This window comes from Onthophagus taurus, chromosome 5, assembly GCF_036711975.1.
Source record: "Onthophagus taurus isolate NC chromosome 5, IU_Otau_3.0, whole genome shotgun sequence".
NCBI lineage: Eukaryota > Metazoa > Arthropoda > Insecta > Coleoptera > Scarabaeidae > Onthophagus > Onthophagus taurus.
Window position 1 is genome coordinate 6,301,374 of NC_091970.1, and position 21,117 is coordinate 6,322,490.

At 35.0% G+C, this 21,117-nt stretch overlaps 4 protein-coding genes, 1 long non-coding RNA gene and 1 other non-coding gene across 6 annotated transcripts in view; 4 read left to right on the plus strand and 2 right to left on the minus strand.

The window, feature by feature from the left end:
* The first annotated feature begins 575 nt into the window (after positions 1–575).
* On the plus strand, positions 576–6,187 carry LOC111426106 (monocarboxylate transporter 12-like). The gene is made up of 3 exons (XM_023060470.2): positions 576–2,462; positions 2,524–2,806; positions 5,190–6,187. The coding sequence occupies exons 1-3, from the start codon at positions 576–578 to the stop codon at positions 5,456–5,458; spliced, it is 2,439 nt and encodes an 812-aa protein (XP_022916238.1). The 3' UTR covers positions 5,459–6,187.
* The window catches only part of LOC111426112 (uncharacterized), a 40,382-nt gene continuing 22,066 nt past the window's right edge, over positions 2,802–21,117 (minus strand). Inside the window, exon 5 of the long non-coding RNA XR_011640250.1 lies at positions 2,802–5,125. This is a non-coding gene — a long non-coding RNA (uncharacterized lncRNA). The remainder of the gene's footprint in view (positions 5,126–21,117) is intronic.
* On the minus strand, positions 8,624–10,356 carry PNK (Polynucleotide kinase 3'-phosphatase). Its single transcript, XM_023060472.2, has one exon. The coding sequence runs from the start codon at positions 10,251–10,253 to the stop codon at positions 8,649–8,651; it is 1,605 nt and encodes a 534-aa protein (XP_022916240.2). The 5' UTR covers positions 10,254–10,356; the 3' UTR covers positions 8,624–8,648.
* LOC139429736 (uncharacterized) lies at positions 10,701–13,343 on the plus strand. The gene is made up of 2 exons (XM_071195761.1): positions 10,701–12,239; positions 12,318–13,343. The coding sequence occupies exons 1-2, from the start codon at positions 12,155–12,157 to the stop codon at positions 13,262–13,264; spliced, it is 1,032 nt and encodes a 343-aa protein (XP_071051862.1). The 5' UTR covers positions 10,701–12,154; the 3' UTR covers positions 13,265–13,343.
* LOC111426109 (medium-chain specific acyl-CoA dehydrogenase, mitochondrial-like) lies at positions 16,437–18,173 on the plus strand. The gene is made up of 5 exons (XM_023060475.2): positions 16,437–16,543; positions 16,598–16,838; positions 16,979–17,079; positions 17,131–17,211; positions 17,262–18,173. Exons 1-5 carry the CDS (start codon positions 16,526–16,528, stop codon positions 18,063–18,065), a joined length of 1,245 nt encoding a protein of 414 aa, XP_022916243.1. The 5' UTR covers positions 16,437–16,525; the 3' UTR covers positions 18,066–18,173.
* Positions 18,359–18,448, plus strand: TRNAY-GUA (transfer RNA tyrosine (anticodon GUA)). Its single transcript is given in 2 exon segments — positions 18,359–18,395; positions 18,413–18,448. It is a non-coding gene; the product is annotated as a tRNA-Tyr (tRNA).

Below are 21,117 nucleotides of genomic sequence, written 5' to 3' on the forward strand. Positions count from 1 at the left end.
AATAGTTTGAGCCTGTCTATTCTGAGAAATCTTATATTTTTAGACAGATAAAAATGAAAATCCCGTTTTTCTCAACATTATTCTTTTGTCGCTTAGTCAAGTGATGCATAACGCGGTCTAATTGGTCTTCAATCTTAAAAAAACAAGTTTAGAATTACAATGTCTAGGCACTACACAAGCAAGCTTTCAATGCAACTTACTTTGACTTCTACGTCTTTAAAGAGAAAGTTGTTTTTATCTTAGTATTGAAAATGGTGGTAAGAAGAAGTAGTGGCCTGATCAGGAGCCAGGCTGGGGTGGTGTTGGATTATCTTAGTAGAATTTAATTAGTAACAATTTTTAACTTAATCATTTTTCACTTTCAATTTCGCTGTGAACAGTATGGCTAAAATTGATACTATTTTATTTTTTTGTAGGAATTCTACAGAACTCTTGGGATCACCCCGCATGGCAGTTCATCATCTTTACCCGCCTAGTAGCCATCCGGCTGCGTCGTTAGCCCGCATGATAGACCAAACCGACACAATCTCGCGCCTTGCTTCTTCGCGTAGGCAATTTAGCAGAGATCTGCAAGAATGGCCGAGAAAAAATTGGACACTATTGCATCCACTGCCCGTACCGCAGGCAGTGGAACAGACTCTTTACCAGTGAACGCGAGTGTTAGTGCCGCCGTTGAATCAACGACCACGAGCCACAATAACAACAATCACATCAATCATATTATTACAAACGGTTCCCCGTATAAGCAACCCCTTAAGTTGCAGTTCACCAATTTATACCCGAATGATAAAGAAGTTGATGCACTTCTTCCTTCATCGTTAAAAGTATCCACTGTGTCGCCCGATGGAGAGAAATCGTCTCTTCACGTTCAATTTGATCATGTTGATGATGAGGATGAGTCCATAAAAGAGCAACCTAGTCCATCGTCTATTGATAGTGATAGTTCTTCGTCGAGTAGCTCTTCAAGTAGTGAAAAATCAATTGAAATCTCCGAAGCACGTCCACCCGATGGTGGGTGGGGTTGGGTAGTTGTAGCAGCGTCGTTCGTTGTTAATTTAATAGCTGATGGGATAACGTTTAGTTTTGGAGTTATTTTCGTTGAATTTCTCGAGTATTTCGGTGAAAATCGTGCAAAGACTTCATGGATAGGCAGTTTATTTATGGCTATGCCTTTATTGTCCGGCCCAATAGCTTCATTTCTAACAGATCGATACGGTTGTAGAGCTGTAACAATGGCCGGCTCCGTTTTGGCAGCCGCAGGATTCGTGATTAGCTCTATGTCGAATAGCATGGAAGTATTGATTATTACTTTTGGTGTCTTCGCCGGATTTGGGCTAAGTTTATGTTATGTGGCGTCCGTTGTAATAGTAGCTTATTATTTCGATAAGAAGAGATCTTTCGCAACTGGTTTATCGGTTTGCGGAAGTGGGATTGGCACATTTATTTTTGCACCGTTAATACAATTACTTTTGGATCATTATGGTTGGAGAGGTACCACATTGATTTTGGCCGGTTTATTCTTAAATTTAGCTGTTTGTGGCGCTTTGATGCGGGATCTTCCGTGGACTCCGAGCAGTTTAAAATCGAAAGAACGAAAGAAAAATAAAATATTAAAAAAGAAAAAGAGTCAATCATCAGCGGATACTTTCTCTGTAAGCAATAGCACGAACACCGCGAGTGTTTTACAACCCATTTTAGAAGCGAATGAAAATCCTCATCATGAAGACGAAGACGAACTTCATGGTCACGATCGCTTATCAAGCTCTTTAGTTAATCTCCCAACGTATGTTAAAAACGGGGAGAAAGTCCCTGTTGAAGTTTTAGAACTGCTATCGAAAAACCCCAACGTTTACAACGTACTAATGCATAACTACCCTAATTTATTAACCCAATCGAGAAGTTTCAGCGATTCCGGTCGATTAAACGAAGCTCACCTTCTCCAACAGAAACACTCTGTGCCTTCTCCTCTATCTGTTAACCCACCACCGATACAAAATCAATCGTCCGATGCCGCCCTTTTATGGTGGTTAAAACGTAGCGATATTTCACCTCCTCGAATGATTCACGCCAAAAAAACGGTCCAACCGGCTTATTTAAAAGATTTACGAGTACACCGACTCTCTTTAACCTATCGCGGAGCCATGTTGAACATCAATCGGTATCGATTAAGAGCTTCTTCTTGTCCGGATATTTACCGGAATTCAATGACCACCATTGCGAAAGAAAAACACGACTTCTTCGGCGGCTTTCGGGATTTAAAGAAGATTTTAGTTGATATGTTTGACTTTTCACATTTCGCCGATCCAAAATTTTTAATATTTGCCATTTCGAATTTTTTGTTATACACTTGGTACGATGTACCCTACGTGTATCTATCTGATTACGCCAATACCATTGAGTTACCCAAAGAAGTCGGATCGTTTTTGATTAGTAATATAGGAATTATTAATATGATTGGAGAGGTAAGTTTTTTGATTTTTCATTTTGACGTGTTTATTTGAAAGTGGTGGGTTTTTGTTGTAGATAATGCTGGGTTGGGCTGGTGATCGTCCGGAATTTGACGCGGGGATTATTTATGCTGTTTGTATGGGATTTTGCGGTGCGGCAACGGCGTTTATACCGATTTTAAGATCGTACAGTGCACTTTTAGTAGCAACCGGAGCCTTTGGTCTGTTTATCGCTGCCAATTACTCTTTAACATGTATTATCTTGGTCGATTTGCTGTCCCTTGATAAATTTACGAATGCCTATGGGTTACTCTTGCTAGTACAAGGTATCGCTAATTTAATTGGACCGCCAATAGCAGGTAAATATTTTTAAATTAAATATATTTTAGTCTATCAGTCTAACTTAAAATGTCAGTACTCGGCTTGATTTGAAATTGGCAATATTTAGTCTTCTATTAAGAGTATCTAAGCTTCTGCCATCAATATTTAGTCTTCTATTGGCCCTATTCAGTCTTTCATTCAGAGTATCTGAGGTTCAAGCTGCAGTACATAGTCCTAAATCTTTTCTGCCAGTAGTATTCGCAATATTTAGTCTTCTATTAAGAGTATCTAAGCTTCTGGAAGCAGTATCTAGTCTTAATATGTTTTCTACAAACAACATTTAGTTTTCTTTTGGCAATATTTAATCTTCTATTAAGAGTATCTAAGCTTCTGCCATCAATATCTAGTCTTCTATTGGTCCTATTCAGTCTTTCATTAAGAGTATCTGAGGTTCAAGCTGCAGTACATAGTCCGAAATGTTTTCTGCCAGTAGTATTGGCAATATTTAGTCTTCTATTAAGAGTATCTAAGATTCTGGCAGCAGTATCTAGTCTGATATGTTTTCTACAAATAACATCTAGTTTCCTTTTGGCAATATTTAATCTTTTATTAAGAGTATCTAAGCTTCTGCCATCAATATCTAGTCTTCTATTGGCCCTATTCAGTCTTTCATTAAGAGTATCTGAGGTTCAAGCTGCAGTACATAGTCCTAAATCTTTTCTGCCAGTAGTATTCGCAATATTTAGTCTTCTATTAAGAGTATCTAAGCTTCTGGCAGCAGTATCTAGTCTGATATGTTTTCTACAAACAACATCTAGTTTTCTTTTGGCAATATTTAATCTTTTATTAAGAGTATCTCAGCTTCTGCCATCAATATCTAGTCTTCTATTGGCCCTATTCAGTCTTTCATTAAGAGTATTTGAGGTTCAAGCTGCAGTACATAGTCCGAAATGTTTTCTGCCAGTAGTATTGGCAATATTTAGTCTTCTATTAAGAGTATCTAAGCTTCTGGAAGCAGTATCTAGTCTTAATATGTTTTCTACAAACAACATTTTGTTTTCTTTTGGCAATATTTAATCTTTTATTAAGAGTATCTAAGCTTCTGCCATCAATATCTAGTCTTCTATTGGCCCTATTCAGTCTTTCATTAAGAGTATCTGAGGTTCAAGCTGCAGTACATAGTCCGAAATGTTTTCTGCCAGTAGTATTGGCAATATTTAGTCTTCTATTAAGAGTATCTAAGCTTCTGGAAGCAGTATCTAGTCTTAATATGTTTTCTACAAACAACATTTAGTTTTCTTTTGGCAATATTTAATCTTCTATTAAGAGTATCTAAGCTTCTGCCATCAATATCTAGTCTTCTATTGGCCCTATTCAGTCTTTCATTAAGAGTATCTGAGGTTCAAGCTGCAGTACATAGTCCGAAATGTTTTCTGCCAACAGTATTTGACAGTATTTGAGAGTGTGGCGGAGTTTTGACGTCGCCGATTTTGTTGGGAAGATGACCGAATTTGATTATTTAGCATTCTGGAAGCAATCTAATCTTATCAGCAGTATGTAACTTTCTGCAAGGAGTATTTCCTCTTTTACCAGAGGTATCCAACCTTCTATTACTAATATCTCGGCTTCTACCAGCAGTATTTAGTCTCCTATTGACAATATTTAGTCTTCTATTAAGAGTATTTAAGCTTCTAGTCTGAAATGTCTTCTGCTAGCAATATCTAGCTATGTACTACGAATATTTAGTTCTATTGCAATGGTACTTAGTCCGCTATTAGTTTTGCCACATATATTTAATGCAAGTCCTTTGCTAACAGTATCATTTAGACGAAGTAAAAGTTGTAACAAGATTTCTGTGGGTGAGAGCCCAACTTTCTTGAGAGTTCTATGTTTCAACCTCAATATTTATAGATAAAGGAATCTTTTCAACAATTTTGAGCAATTTTGCCTTGGAAACAAAGCTTATTCGAATGTGTAGATATCATCATTAATGATGTAATAGCAATTTAAACAATGGCTGAAATGCATTAGTAATATGCCTAATGTTATTATAGGCATTTTTATAACTAAGAATTATTTATTGTGTAACCCTCATTTTTTGATTATGAGTCATGAGATATTCAACAGTACTTATGGCGGCCTACAAATTTTGATATTCTTTAAAAATAAACCAAGGAGACTAACATTTATTAGATTAGCTTGATTTAGACACATTTCCTAATCTGTTGTTAATATCAGCAGGGAAATTAATAAAAAGCAAATACATACATACCGAGTATCTGCTCCATCCTCTTAATTTAATCCCAATTCTACATTCCCTTGTATATTTTCCTTCCTGGTGGGTTTTCCTTAATAATCTGGGGAAGAAAATAGAAAACATTTTAATTTATTAAAAAATAATTAATAAATATTTTTTTTTAGGTTGGATTTTTGATATAACAGGAAAATACGATTTATCTTTCTACCTATCTGGGTTTTTCATTGGCTTATCTGGTCTCTTACTATTTATATTACCAGCTACGAAAAGATATCGACGATTTCAAACGTTACACAGGCAAGCTTCAGAATGTACAATGAACGGCGAATTAGATCCTAAAGAACCCAGATTTTACAACATCTTAACCTCCTGCATCACAGGGCAGGTCAACGAGAAAAGAAAAAAGAATATAACCGAGGAACAGCATGTCTAATCAATTTATAAATGTTTTCGAATTAAAAAAAAATATTTATTAAAACCAATTTTAGCCCCTTGATACATTTTACTTTAATAGTAACTAGATTAGAAATTCGGGGCAACTTTTCGTTTGAAAGTTTGATGTTTGTAGATTAATTAATTAATCTTGTAAAAAAAAATTATAATAATAATAAAGTCTTGAAGTACCTTCATTAGTACTTCTATTAGAGGATTAGCGTCTCTCAGGATTGAAACCTGAAAAGTAAAATAAAAGTTGTAATAATTCTAAATTTGCTGTTACAAAAAATTATATTAAAATAAAACGCTCCGGAGTGTTTTTTCACAGTTGATATTTAGTAAGCTCTCCTTTTTACGATTGATAATTAATCGTTTAGATCTCATTCAACGAGTTCATGAACAAAGATGATTTGGATCTAACAAATTAAGCAGTATTTTTATTTTCAAATTAGAATTAAATGATTTTTTTTTGTTCAAGTAGAAAGGCTGTGTCAGTATTTCAATCCTATTAAAATGTAACAAATTAATCCACATCCAAGTATTTTTTTAGCCACATCCTCTTTTTTTAAACAATTAATTTTTTTTTAATCCACAAGCGTATCTGTGATTATAGTTTTACAATTACAAAAACAATTCATTTCATTTTTATTAGTCACAGGAAACGTTTTATTTGATAATATCCTCGTTTATTAGAACAATGTTAAAGAATAAAAACTTGTTTAAAGGATTTTGTGGTTTTTTATTTATTATTTAAGTCTCCAATAAAAACATTTTCTCCTCCTCAACGTTTTTAAATTTCGGATTAAACTCGAATTCGTAAATTTTCGTAAACCCTTCGTTTAAATCGGGGTATTGAAAGTTTTTTAAATAAGTATTATAAGTTAAATAAAGCAAGTTTTCATGAGTTCTTGAAGGGAATTTCTTGCCAGTAGTATTTGACGTATATTATGGATTTTTCCGATGCGGCACCGGCATTTATACCGATTTTTTAACCCCGAGTTATTAGGTCGTCTTAGCATGAGAGTGTTTTGAGGGCGGAGTTTTGACGTTGCCGATGTTGTTGGGAAGAAGACAAAATTTGATCATTTAGTCATCTGGAAGCAATCTAATCTTATCAGCAGTATGTAGCTTTCTGCAAGGAGTATTTCCTCTTTTACCAGTGATATCCAACCTTCTATTACCAATATCTCGGCTTCTACCAGCAGCATTTAGTCTTCTATTGACAATATTTAGTTTTCTATTAAGAGTATTTAAGCTTCTGGTAGCAGTATCGACAGTTGCTGAAGCATTACTCCATACCGGGCAAGCATAGGGGATCTTATTAAAGCATTATATAGCAACACAGTGCGTTTTCAGATAACTTTTTCTGTTTATTAGAGGAAATAGTTGTTTCAATCGAGCATATCCCAAATTCAATCTGTTGTTTAGGTGAATACTCCAATTTAATCGTTGATCAAGATGCAGGCCTAAGTATTTGACAGCTTTGTCTTTATTCTAATGAAGTTCTGTGTTATTGATTACAATGCGTGTTGGATTTCGGTAAAGATCTTTGATTAACAATCTTTGAGTAAGCCATGTCTGCACGTCGTTAATAGCATCTTGTAGCTGTTGTATAGCTTCTTCCAAATCACTACCTTGGGTCATAATCAACATATCGTCAGCAAACAGAGCTTTTTCATTGCATCTTTGGCACGGTATAAATATATTAAATAAAGTTGGTGACAATATACCTCCTGCTCTAATACATCTTGTATCTGAATAGGTCCCATTTATTCTCACACAAAAAGTTCGTTCTTGAAGATATGACATAAGTATTGCGGTAATATAGTCATCTAGACCTACATGCAATAGTTTGAATTTTAATCTCAAAGGCTTTAGCTACATCTAAAAAGGTGATAGTGGTGTATTGCTTATTTTCAAAACCTTTGAAAACATTTCTTTCCAGCAGCTGATCTTGAAGTCCTCGTATTATAACTTTTTCAAACAATTTTGAGAGAGTCGGTAAGAGGCTTATAGGACGGTAATTAGATATAAGAGTGCTCTGTTTTCCTGGCTTGGGAAACATTAGTATCCCAGCATTTTTCCAAGTCAAAGTAACTAATTTTTAAACATGAATTAAAGATATCAGGTGTTTTAGAATTAGATTTGGTATAAGGTCATGCCCTGGGGCCTCTCTGTTGGGTAGATTGTTAATTAAATATCTGATTTCTTCATTTGTTACTTCTTCATCTACTCTTTCTATTCGCGGAAGATGAGTTTTATTGTATGTTTGAATAGTAACAGAAGAAGACATGCTTTCTTGAGGTATGTGAAGAGTAAATGTTAACTCAAGATAATCAGCAAAGGCTTGAGTTTTTCCTTCATCAGTAGAGAACTGATTCCCGTTATGGATAATTGTAGGAATTTCTTCGTGTCTTCTCAGTATTTTTCTTGTTGTTATCCACATTCTTTGGCAATATTTAGTCTTCTATTAAGAGTATCTAAGCTTCTGGCAACAGTATCTAGACTTCTGTTGGCCCTATTCAGTCTTTCATTAAGAGTATCTGAGGTTCAAGCTGCAGTACATAGTCCGAAATGTTTTCTGCCAGTAGTATTGGTAATGTTTAGTCTTCTATTAAGAGTATCTAAGATTCTGGCAGCAGTATCTAGTCTGATATGTTTTCTACAAACAACATCTAGTTTTCTTTTGGCAATATTTAATCTTCTATTAAGAGTATCTAAGCTTCTGCCATCAATATCTAGTCTTCTATTGGCCCTATTCAGTCTTTCATTAAGAGTATCTGAGGTTCAAGCTGCAGTACATAGTCCGAAATGTTTTCTGCCAGTAGTATTTGACGTATATTATGGATTTTTGCGATGCGTCAACGGCATTTATACCGATTTTTGAAGCCAGGGTTATTAGGTCATCTTAGGATGAGTGTGGCGGAGTTTTGACGCTGTTGGGAAGATGACAAAATTTGATCATTTAGCCTTCTGGAAGCAATCTAATCTTATCAGCAGTATGTAGGAGTATTTCCTCTTTTACCAGAGGTATCCAACATTCTATTACCAATATCTCAGCAGCATTTAGTCTCCTATTAAGAATAGTATTTACTCTGAAATGTTTTCTGCTAGCAGTATCTTGGTTATTAGAACAATGTTAAATAAAAACTTGTTTAAAGAATTTAGTGTTTTTTTTTATTTATTATTTAAGTCTCTAACAAAAACATTTTATACAATTTCTCGTCCTCAACGTTTTTAAATTTCGGATTAAACTCGAATTCGTAAATTTTCGTAAACCCTTCGTTTAAATCGGGGTATTGAAAGTTTTTTAAATAAGTATTAATTAAAATATCGCTAATAACGGCGTGATTCTTATCTGTGATGGTACGAAAATAATTATTATGCTTAATTTGTTTCGAAGGAACTTTCATAACAAAACATTTAACAGGAACATCATAATTTTTACAAACATTTAAGTATTGCGCTCGCGATTCTTTATTTGGGTGAGTATTATCGATGGTGACACATTTTCCTGTCTTTAAAGCCTCATCTAAAAGCCTCAAACATTTCTCTTTTGACCCCAACATGTCTCTGTTAATTAAAATGTATCCGTGAGGTGCTATATTTTGTTGATAAAAATAAGATTTTCCAGAACCTTGACAACCAACCATCATGATAACTTCTTGTTTATCAGATTCTAATGGAATTTCTTGATTGAAACAGCTTAAATTTCGGGGATCAAAGGAAGGCATTTGAAAGGGAACTGATCGTGCTTCCAAAAAAAATTCCTCAGGGGTTTTAAATTTAATCCCAATGTTTAACGCGAATAATCTATCTGCTAAAGAATGATCTTTCTTTTTACCCACACCCCAATTTTTTTCGCGACCCGCTGCATCCCCAACAAAAATACTTTCATCATCATTAATATTAGGATAAGAACGTTTTAAAACATCCCACATCCCAGGGGCAGGTTTTCTGTAAATATCTCGTTGTGTAGCTATAAAAGCTTTTAAAGGAACATTAAATTCTTTGGAAATGTTTTCAATTTTTTTCTTAAAAAACGGAACATATTTGGCGTTTTCTTTCCCCAAACGGAGTTGGTTAGAAAAAATTACAATCATATAACCTTTGTCAGACAACCGATTTAATTTTAATTTCACCTCTGGGGACCATAACTTCCAATCTTTGTAATCAACAGGAAATCTTTGACCTGATTTTGTTGTTATTAAAGTTCCATCCATATCAAAACCAGCAACTTTTAAGTCTTTTAATGTACCAAATGAAGAATCTAAAAATTGAGGTGATGTATATATTAGTAAGGATTGATCAATAGTCTCCCATAACCCGGATTCTTCACTTAAAGCTCTAACAATTTTTGGCTTTTTAGTGGGTGGTTCTTCTAAAATTTTTGGCTCAAAAATAATCTCAAATTGATGGATACCGATTAAAACCTCCAAGATGCTATTATCGTTAAGAAGATACATTTTATTTTCCACCAAAGCAAAACCATCACATCCTGATAAATTCGTTCCATTCGCTACACATTTAACAATTCTACTTTCGTAGTTCGCTTTAAGAAGAAGTTGCTTCCTTGAAACTTTAGGATCGATAATTTTTGATGGTTCATTGCGTCCAAGTTCGAATAACTTATCATTTTCTAATTTTAATTTAGTTCCTGGGTTCTCGATTGATTTTAAATAACAAGATGTTGCTTTGTTGGACATTTTTGACAAGCTTCTTGGCGCCAATAAATTGATGCAATAATTACCTTTTAATTGATTAATTTTTATGGGGTTTAAAAAAGCCTTCATTAGATTGTGTTAATATTAATAAACCACATTTTTTTATGATTAAATTAATAAAAATATTGAAATAAAATAAGTGGAAAAAAATCTGTCAAAATTTGTATTGCCAACTTTGAAAATCAATCTCCCCCAATCATTTTTTACGAAAAATTAATCAAAATTATTTACAATTCTATTAAAATTGAAATTAATTTTGATTAAAACAATAAAAGCAACACGAAGAGATCAATAAACGAAGAATAAACTGTGTTAATTAATTATCGTAACCCATGTGACTGTGTAATATTGGCTGCCTATCTCGAAAGAAAATACAAAATTTTTTTAATTATTAAAATATATCTTAATATTTTTTATTATAAACAGTTTTTGAAGTTAATGTTGATTACTGTCTCGTACGATAATTAATTAACACGTTGTATTTGAAGCATCGATTAATGATAGATTAAAAATAGGTTAGAAATGTCACAATAAAAATAAAAACGATAAAATTAATTATTTCAATGATTAATGCAAACCATGAAAGTTAAAATAAACAATTTGAATGTAAAAATAAGGTTGGAGATATCAAAAAAGTAATAAAACACAAGGGTTAAATAAAATGGTAAAAGTGAGGTTAGAAACGTCAAAATAAACCTGTCAAAATGAGGTTAGAATCGTTTAAAATGTTTAATATCTAAATAAGATTTAAAATGATTAATAAAACGTTTTCGAAGTCAATTAAATGTGTTGGATAATCTTAATGCCATCCAGAGTCTATTACTATCTAGAGTCTATCTAGCTCATTTCCCCCTCTATTAGAGATGCAAAGATTGCGATATTGTGTTATTAAACGCCCCTTGAATGTCTAAGAATGTACAAAGCAATAGTTGCTCATTAAAAAATGGTGATATTCTACCCACTAGGTTGTATAAAGCTGGTTCAGCAAATTTTTTTATTTAATAAGCATACTGATAGGGATAGTTAGTGTCTTTGAGTTAATGCACCTTGCCAAAAATTTTCCGTCTGTCGTCAATGATATAGTAGAAAGCATTAAAATATGTATTCTTAATCAAATACCTCGGCTTCAGTCTCTTAACTTTTAGTAACATCAAGGTGAGCCTTTGGCCACAAGCGACCTGGGGTTCAGTCTCTCAACTTGTGATCAGACGTGATCGAGCTGCTAGATACGGTTGGTAGATGATTGAAAACTGCTTCCAGAAGCTAGATATTGTTAGTAGAAGACAAAAAACTGCTTGGAGAATAGTAGATACTGCCGGCAGAAGCTAGATACAGTTGGTAGATGATTAAAAACTGCTTCCAAAAGCTAGATATTGTAAGTAGAATACAAAAAACTGCTTGAAGAATACTAGATACTGTTGATAGAAGACTAAAAACTGCTTGTAGAATACTAGATAGTGCTTGCAGAAGCTACATACTGTTGGTAAATGACTAAAAACTGCTTGCAGACGCTAGATACTGTTGGTAGATAACTAAAAACAGCTTGTAGAAGCTAGATACTATTGATAGAAGACAAAAAACTACTTGGAAAACTACATATGAATCAGAAACGTGGAGCCTGACAGCTAGCGATACAAAGAAATTCTTGTTTTTGAAAGAAACTAATCAGACGAATATTCAGACCAATATGTGAGCGAGGGGAATGGCCAGAGAGAGAGAGAGAGAGAAAACATTGTACGCTTTATAAAGACCCAACGTTTCAGGTGGATTCGACATACCATGAGAATGGCTACCAAAAAAGAATGTTTGAGTCTAACGTGACAGGGAGACAATTCCAGGGTCGACCTCGAAATCGCTGCAAGGATGAACAAATTCATGAAAGTAAAATGATTTAAGTGCTAATTGAATATCCTCTTCACATTGCCGTGACATTGCGAAAACTTCATCTTCCATATAGTAGTGAAAAATGGATGAGTGAGCGAATTGATATTGCCCTCATTCAGGAACCATGGCTCGCCAATACCGGGCGCATCAGCGGACTCGGTAATTTATCCGGTAAGTTACTTTGCTCAGGAGATAGACCCAGAGCTTGTTTACTTATCAGGAACAACATTAATGCTTTCTTAATCTCAGAGCATAGCGACCGCGATTGTGTGGCTGCGGTTCTGAGAATCCGAGGTGAGAAGGGCTGGACAGAAATTGTCATCTGCTCGGCATACTTCCCCGGAACGGAAAATGACCTTCCCCCGGCCGCTGTGCGAGACATAATTGCCTACAGCCGGAGGAATAACCTGCAAGTTGTTGTTGGATGTGACGCCAATGCCCACCACACAATGTGGGCAAGCACCAACACAAATGAAAGAGGTGAGTTACTTTTTGACTACCTATTAGGGGAGGGGCTTACTGTTAATAATGTAGGCGCCAAACCAACCTTTGTTACCAGAAATAGAGCAGAGGTACTTGACATTACGTTCAGCTCAATTATATTAAGCTCTAAGATAACCTCCTGGAAGGTATCCTCTGAACCGTCGTGTTCAGATCATAGACATATTCAATTTAAAATTGATCTAGGGATGAAATCGGACTGTACGTACCGTAATCCCCGTAGCACTAATTGGGATCTGTTTAAGAGTTGCCTTGCAGATAACGTAACTAGTGTTATTGCAACCGTTAGGAACTGTGATCAGGTTGAAATAGCCACGGAGCAGATCTCTGTGGCAATTCGCTCTGCATATCACAGTAGCAGTCCACTGAAGGTGAAAAGTAGTAATCGGGGCACACCCTGGTGGAACGAATCTCTTAGCTCCGAAAGACAAGAGGTCCGAAAGCTTTTCAACCGGGCCAAGACATTAGGTGAATGGGAGAAATATAAACAGGCTCTAACGAATTACACCAAAAACATACGTAAGGCAAAAAGAGAGTCTTGGAGGAGGTTCTGTGAGGGAGTGAAAGACACACCCAGCAGTGCAAGAATTCACAAGATTCTCGCTAGAAATCCGGCACCACCCCTGGGCTCACTTAGGCGGCCTGACGGTAGTTTTACGGACTCTAGCAGAGCCTCGTTGGAGCTTCTAATGTAGACTCACTTCCCAGGAAGCCTGATCATGAGGACCGATAATGCCACAGCGGGCTATTCCTGCAAGGCAAAGCGCCCCTCAAATACGGAGGGGCGCTTTGCCTTGCCTTGGAGTTTTGCCTTGGAGTGTGGCTAGAAAAGTCGTCACTTACACATCCGTGGACCAGGCAATTCAAACGTTTAAGCCGTTCAAATCGCCTGGAGAAGACAATATCTTTCCTGCTTTGTTACAGCAGGGGAGGTCATTGTTGTTGCCAATTTTGGTAAAAATTTTCAGAGCGAGTGTCGCCTGGAAATATGTGCCGGCAGAATGGACTAAGGTACGGGTATCTTACATACCCAAAGCGGGCCGTTCGCTCCCTACTTCTAATGCCTTTCGACCCATCAGCCTAACGGCATTTCTGCTGAAAACCCTTGAAAAAGTTCTGGAACGGTATATCCGTACGGTGCTATTGGTATCTGGTCCACTGAGTCGCCACCAGTATGCTTATCAAGCGGGAAAATCAGCAGAATTGGCTCTACACAACTTAGTTGGTAGAGTATCCAGGACGCTGCAGGATAAAGAAATCTTGGTTTGTGCGTTTCTGGACATAGAGGGAGCGTTCAACAACGCAATACCACAATCTCTTGAAAGAGCTGCTCTTGACAGGGGAGTGGAAGCAACTATAGCGGGTTGGATCCGCAATATGCTAGATAGTAGAATAGTTTCTACTTCACTCCACGGTGATACGATACGCTTCAGGCCGGGAGGTGGCTGCGTTGGTGTGGAAATACAAGCTTATGCTGATGACATTGTCGTTATGGTCAAAGGAACCTGTTTGCCGAGGATATCTAAAGTCCTCCAGGTTACCCTAGATACCATTTGCGTTTGGTGTAAGGGAGAGAACCTCTCAATAAACCCGCAAAAGACAAATGTTGTGCCCTTCACCAGGAAGCGAAAGTTGGATGGACTAATCCGCCCAACTATCCAAGGTGAAGAAATTCCTTTCTCAAAGGAAGTCAAATATCTAGGAGTAATCCTAGACAAAACCCTGTCATGGAATGGACATTTGCAGAGAGTTTTGCACAAAGCTAGACTATCCTTGTGGACTTGTCGCAGTCTTTGTGGAAAAAATTGGGGTCTTACCCCTGAAAGACTGTACTGGCTCTATGTGACTGTGGTTAGACCTATGATCACATACGGAGCAGCAGCCTGGTATAGGAAAGTCCGACAGACTTCAGTTATCAGTAAACTTTCACGAATTCAACGAGTAGCTGGATTGGCAATCTCTGGTGCGATAGGCACAACGCCAACTCTAGCAATGGAGGTTCTGCTTGGCCTATCTCCTCTGCATTTGCATATAGAGAAAGTGGCTAGAACAACCATTTACAGATTTAAGCAATATGCTCAAAACTGTTCCGACATGTCCTACCAATGGGCTGCGGAAGACATTATAAGCACTGATACTGTGCTATCAATGCCGTCAGATTTGGCGGTATCACTATCAGTGATTAACGCTCGATACCAGATTGTACTGCCTGAGCGGCAGTCCTGGATCGAAAATGAAAATTCTCTGGTTCGGGCAGACATTTGCTTGTACACAGATGGATCAAAAACGCCTGAAGGGGTAGGAGCGAGAGTATACTGCCAGACACCTCGAATTAAGCAAGCCTACAGCCTGGGTACGTACTGTACTGTATTCCAGGCGGAAGTATTTGCTATTGACATGGGTGCTAAAATCCTTCTCGAAAGAGGGGTGAAGAACATGACAGTACGAATTTTCTCAGACAGTCAAGCCGCTCTCCAGGCGCTGCAAGCCGTGAAAACGGTGTCGGCTCTGGTTAATGATTGTAAGAGAACATTAAACACACTGAGTTGTGATAACAGAGTCTCTCTGATCTGGGTCCCGGGTCACTCTGGGGTTGCTGGCAATGAAGCGGCAGATAAGCTAGCACGAGATGGCAGCGCTGAAGCGTTTGTGGGACCGGAACCATCATTTGCGATGGCCAAATATAGGATTGGACTGTGGGCTGAAGAGAGACTTCGCCTACTGTGGACCAGTTCTCCTGGAATGAGACCCGGGAATATATTAGGACTTGCCCGTAGTAGCATAAAAGTTCTAATGGGTGTTTTTACTGGGCACTGCCGATTAAAAGCACACCTCAACTTGTTGGGTTTAGCCGACGATGTTGAATGCCGACTATGTGCGGAGGAAGCAGAGACGGTTGAGCATGTTTTATGCCACTGCCCTGCCGTTAACCGTATCAGATTCTCGATTTTTGGGTCGCAGTTTATCTCCTCAAAAGATCTGAATGACCTTTCGCCGAGCAAGGTATTAATGTTCGTTAAGAGCATTGGACTGCACGGTGAAATTTGATAACGATATCTATCGGGGTACAATAGATCCTTAGGGTCGCGGTGCAAGGTTGGTTGGTCCGCCTACCCGATATGTATTCTATGTAATGTAATGTAGTAGTGAAAATCTTCCATGGAATGTTTATTTCATCGCATTGCAATGTAGTAGACGAAGAAAGATCGCTTCCTTTATGAAGAGAAAGTTTTCTTGAAAACAACATTATGTTTCACTGAAAACAACCTTATATTGTTGCAATTTTGTTACTACAAAGTTGATCAAATTTAAGGAAAACATCAAAACAAACAACATTTTCTTAAACATCAGAAAATTTTAACCTAATTTTATGTACCACACCCTTTATCTATCATAAAATTCACGTTTAAAAACAAAGATGGCGTAATAATTAGTGTTTTGTTTTCGGCCATCTTGATTTTTTAGAAATAAAGATATCTTGGGGGTCAAAGCACTTAGATATGTCGAGTTTGGGCTCATTTGACGTGTTTTTTAATTATTTACTATAATATTTAGAAATTATTTGTTTTCCCCCCAACTTCTTTGTCTTAATATCTCGGAACTATATTATTTAATGTTTAAAAAAAAAATAACGAGGTACTATATATTACGAACGAGATTAATTTTTAGTCCTATTTGTGATAAAAAATTTCCCAACTCATCCATTTAAAAAAAAATACTTTAATGATTTATATCGTTGTATAAATTCGTTGTATAGGTACCTTGGTTTAATATTACATTTTTATCATTTCATATCGTTTATGATAAGCTGGATTAAATCCATCCACACTTTCTCGTTGGACTTTGCCCTTGAGCCACACAATTATAAACGTTGACATTCTATAAATACACTTCAGTGTTAAAGCGTCGCGCACGCATGTAATTCTCCTTTAAAAACGGTGTTTTTATTTTTTAACATGGCCCATTTAAATAAGGTAAACAAGTATTTAAACGAATTTAAAAAATGTTTCTTAATTAATTTATTTTAGATTTTTAAAACATGTTTGAAACCATCGTTGAGAGCCTTTTCTTCCACACCATCATCAATTGGATATAATTTTGAGTTATCTGATAGTCAAAGAGAAATCCACGAATTAATAAAGAAATTCGTTAAAGACGAAATAATTCCTAAAGCAGCTCATTATGATAAAACGGGGGAATATCCTTGGCCGATTTTTAAGGGAATGTGGAAGTTGGGGTTAGCAAATAGGCACATTCCAGCTGAATTTGGTAAATTATACAAAAATAAATTACGCGTTTTTTGTATCAAAGGTCAAAGTGTTTAATGTTGTTATGAATTTTATCTAACAGATAATTATTAGATAACTAAGCTTAAATAATATCAAATAATAGGATATCTTTAATTGAAGGAAACACCGAATTAACCGCTTTCGAATCTGGTTTAATCGACGAAGAACTCGGCTTCGGATGCAGCGGGATTCAAACTGCAGTATCCGGAACTAATTTAGGGGTATATTTCAATAAAAAAATCAAAATCGTTTAAATAAAATTAACTTTTTAGCAAGCACCGATTATTATGGCCGCAAATAAAGAGCAAAAGAAAAAATATCTAGGTAGATTAATCGACGAACCTATTGTAGCGGTAAGTTTTAACAAAACAAATTTTATTTATCTAAAATTTAATTTACAAAGGCTTACGCTGTAACTGAACCATCAGGAGGTTCCGATGTAAACGCCGTTCGAACTAAAGCCGAGAAAAAAGGCGACGAATACATCCTAAACGGCCAAAAAATGTGGATAACCAACGGTGGAGTCGCAAATTGGTACTTTGTTTTAGCACGAACCCATCCTGACCCGAAATGTCCCGCGAACAAAGCATTCACAGGTTTTATCGTTGAAAGAGATTGGCCTGGGGTAATCCCCGGAAGGAAAGAACAAAATATGGGGCAAAGGGCGTCAGATACGCGGGGAATCACCTTCGAAGATGTTCGAATTCCCAAAGAAAATGTGTTAATCGGCGAAGGAGCCGGTTTTAAAATCGCCATGTCGACATTCGACAAAACAAGACCTTCAGTTGCAGCTGCCGCAACTGGTTTAGCAGCTCGAGCTTTACACGAAGCTTCAAAATACGCTTTAGAAAGAAAAGCTTTTGGCGTCCCAATAGCCCACCATCAAGCCATCGCTTTCAAATTGGCCGATATGGCGATTAATGTTGAATTGGCTCGTTTGGGATGGAAAAAAGGTGCTTGGGAAACCGATTGCGGGATAAGAAATAGTTACTCAGCTTCGATCGCTAAATGTTTCGCCGGAGACATTGCGAATCAATGTGCTTCAGATGCTGTTCAAATCTTTGGAGGAAACGGCTTTAATAGTGAATATCCCGTTGAAAAGTTGATGAGGGACGCGAAAATTTTCCAAATTTATGAGGGAACCGCTGAAATTCAGAGACTTGTCATTTCTAGGCATATTCTTAGTGCTGCTAAAGATTTGGCTTAAAAATTAATGTTCTTAAACTTCGTTTATTCTTAATTGTTGGGTATTATTTATCAAGATGATTTATTTTATATACTTAAATAAACAAATCTAATAAATATTTTGATTTAATCCGTTTTGTTTTTATAAAGCAAAAATAACCCAACTCAAGGTTTAAAATGTTAAAAATAAGGAAGAAAAGTGGAGGGGAAGGTCAGGATTATTAAATAACGTTATAAATGTTGATTAAGATCGAGTATTTAGATGTATAAAGTCGAACTTTCGACGAATCCTCCAAGAATATTAATTTTTAACATCCTTCGATAGCTCAGTTGGTAGAGCGGTGGACTGTAGAAGATTTGAAAGTTGAAATCCATAGGTCGCTGGTTCAAATCCGGCTCGAAGGAGCTTTTTTGTTGCTGTGGGTTGTTAAATTTTATATTACAAAGTTAGGTTGCTATAGGAGAGTGATTTGAAGTAAGACAAGTTGAAAATGAATGACAGGAAGATTACCGGAACCATCGAACTCTTTGACAACCTCAAAATCAATAATTAATGAAGCTAATACCATTCATTGAAACTTAGTTAGAGCAGAAAGGCAATTAAAAACTATGTTTTTCACATCAAAAATTTGTTTATATCATTTATACGAATAATTGATCCTTCAAGAAATGGATTTTATAAGAATTTTTAAAACTTAAATGACGAAAATGGTAAAATTCGAAAAAATTGTCGATCATTTCAAAAATTTATTTCTCAAAAACAAAAAGTTATTTTTCAAAACGGATTGTTGCATTAAAAAGAGGATACTTTAATTAATAATTGGTGATATTTCCACAAGAATCCTTCAAGAAATTAATTTTATAGCGAATTTTGAAAATTATCGATGAAAATTGCAACATCGAAAATTTTATCAAAACTTCAACTATTGTTTTCTCAAAAACTAAAAGTAATTTTTCAAAACGGGTTGGTTCATTGGAAAGAGGACACTTTTATTAACACTTTGGGAAATTTTCATACTCATATTCCAAGAAATAGATTTTATACGAATTTTTAAAACTTAATCGGCGAAAATTACAAAATTCGAAAAAATTGTTTATTTCAAAAATTTATTTCTCAAGAACTAAAAGTGATTTTTCAAAACGGCTTTTTGCATTAAAAAGAGGATACTTTAATTAATAATTGGTGATATTTCTACAAGGATCCTTCAAGAAATGAATTTTATAGCAAATTTTGAAAATTATCGATGAAAATTGCAACATCGAAAATTTTATCAAAACTTCAAATATTGTTTTCTCAAAAACTAAAAGTAATTTTTCAAAACGGGTTGGTTTATTGGAAAGAGGACACTTTTATTAACACTTTGGGAAGTTTTCATACTCATATTCCAAGAAATGGATTTTATACGAATTTTTAAAACTTAATCGGCGAAAATTACAAAATTCGAAAAAATTGTTTATTTCAAAAATTTATTTCTCAAAAACTAAAAGTGATTTTTCAAAACGGCTTTTTGCATTAAAAAGAGGATGCTTTAATTAATAATTGGTGATATTTCCACAAGGATCCTTCAAGAAATGAATTTTATAGCGAATTTTGAAAATTATCGATGAAAATTGCAGCATCGAAAATTTTATCAAAACTTCAAATATTGTTTTCTCAAAAACTAAAAGTTATTTTTCAAAATGAGTTGGTTCATTGGAAAGAGGACACTTTTATTAACACTTTGAGAAATTTTCATACTCATATTCCAAGAAATCGATTTTATACGAATTTTTAAAACTTAATCGGCGAAAATTGCAAAATTCGAAAAAATTGTCGATTATTTCAAAAATTTATTTCTCAAAAACTAAAAGTGATTTTTCAAAACGGCTTTTTGCATTAAAAAGAAGATACTTTGATTAATAATTGGTGATATTTCCGCAAGGATCCTTCAAGAAATTAATTTTATAGCGAATTTTGAAAATTATCGATGAAAATTGCAGCATCGAAAATTTTATCAAAACTTCAAATATTATTTTCTCAAAAACTAAAAGTAATTTTTCAAAACGTATTAGTTCATTGGAAAGAGGACACTTTTATTAACACTTTGGGAAATTTTCATACTCATATTCCAAGAAATAGATTTTATACGAATTTTTAAAGCTTAATCGGCGAAAATTACAAAATTCGAAAAAATTGTTTATTTCAAAAATTTATTTCTCAAAAACTAAAAGTGATTTTTCAAAACGGCTTTTTGCATTACAAAGAGGATACTTTAATTAATAATTGGTGATATTTCCACAAGGATCCTTCAAGAAATTAATTTTATAGCGAATTTTGAAAATTATCGATGAAAATTGCAACATCGAAAATTTTATCAAAACTTCAAATATTGTTTTCTCAAAAACTAAATGTTATTTTTTCAAAACGGGTTGGTTCATTGGAAAGAGAACACTTTTATTAACACTTTGGGAAATTTTCATACTCATATTCCAAGAAATAAATTTTATACGAATTTTTAAAGCTTAATCAGCGAAAATTGCAAAATTCAAAAAAAAAATCATTTCAAAAATTTATTTCTCGAAAACTAAAAGCGATTTTCCAAAACGTCTTTTTGCATGCAAAAGAGCAAACTTTAATTAATAATTGGTGATATTTCCACAAAGATCCTTCAAGAAATTAATTTTATAGCGAATTTTGAAAATTATCGATTAAAATTGCAACATTGAAAATTTTATCAAAACTTGAAATATTGTTTTCTCAAAAACTAAAAGTTATTTTTCAAAACGGGTTGGTTCATTGGAAAGAGGATACTTATATTAACACATTGGGAAATTTTCATACTCATATTCCAAGAAATGGATTTTATTCGAATTTTTAAAACTTAATCGGCGAAAATTGCAAAATTCGAAAAAAATCATTTCAAAAATTTATTTCTCGAAAACTAAAAGCGATTTTCTAAAACGCCTTTTTGCATTAGAAGGAGGATACTTTAATTAATAATTGATGATATTTCCCCAAGGATCCTTCAAGAAATTAATTTTTTGTTTTTTATTACATATAATGTTGAGATATTTGAAATAAATCCTTATAATTT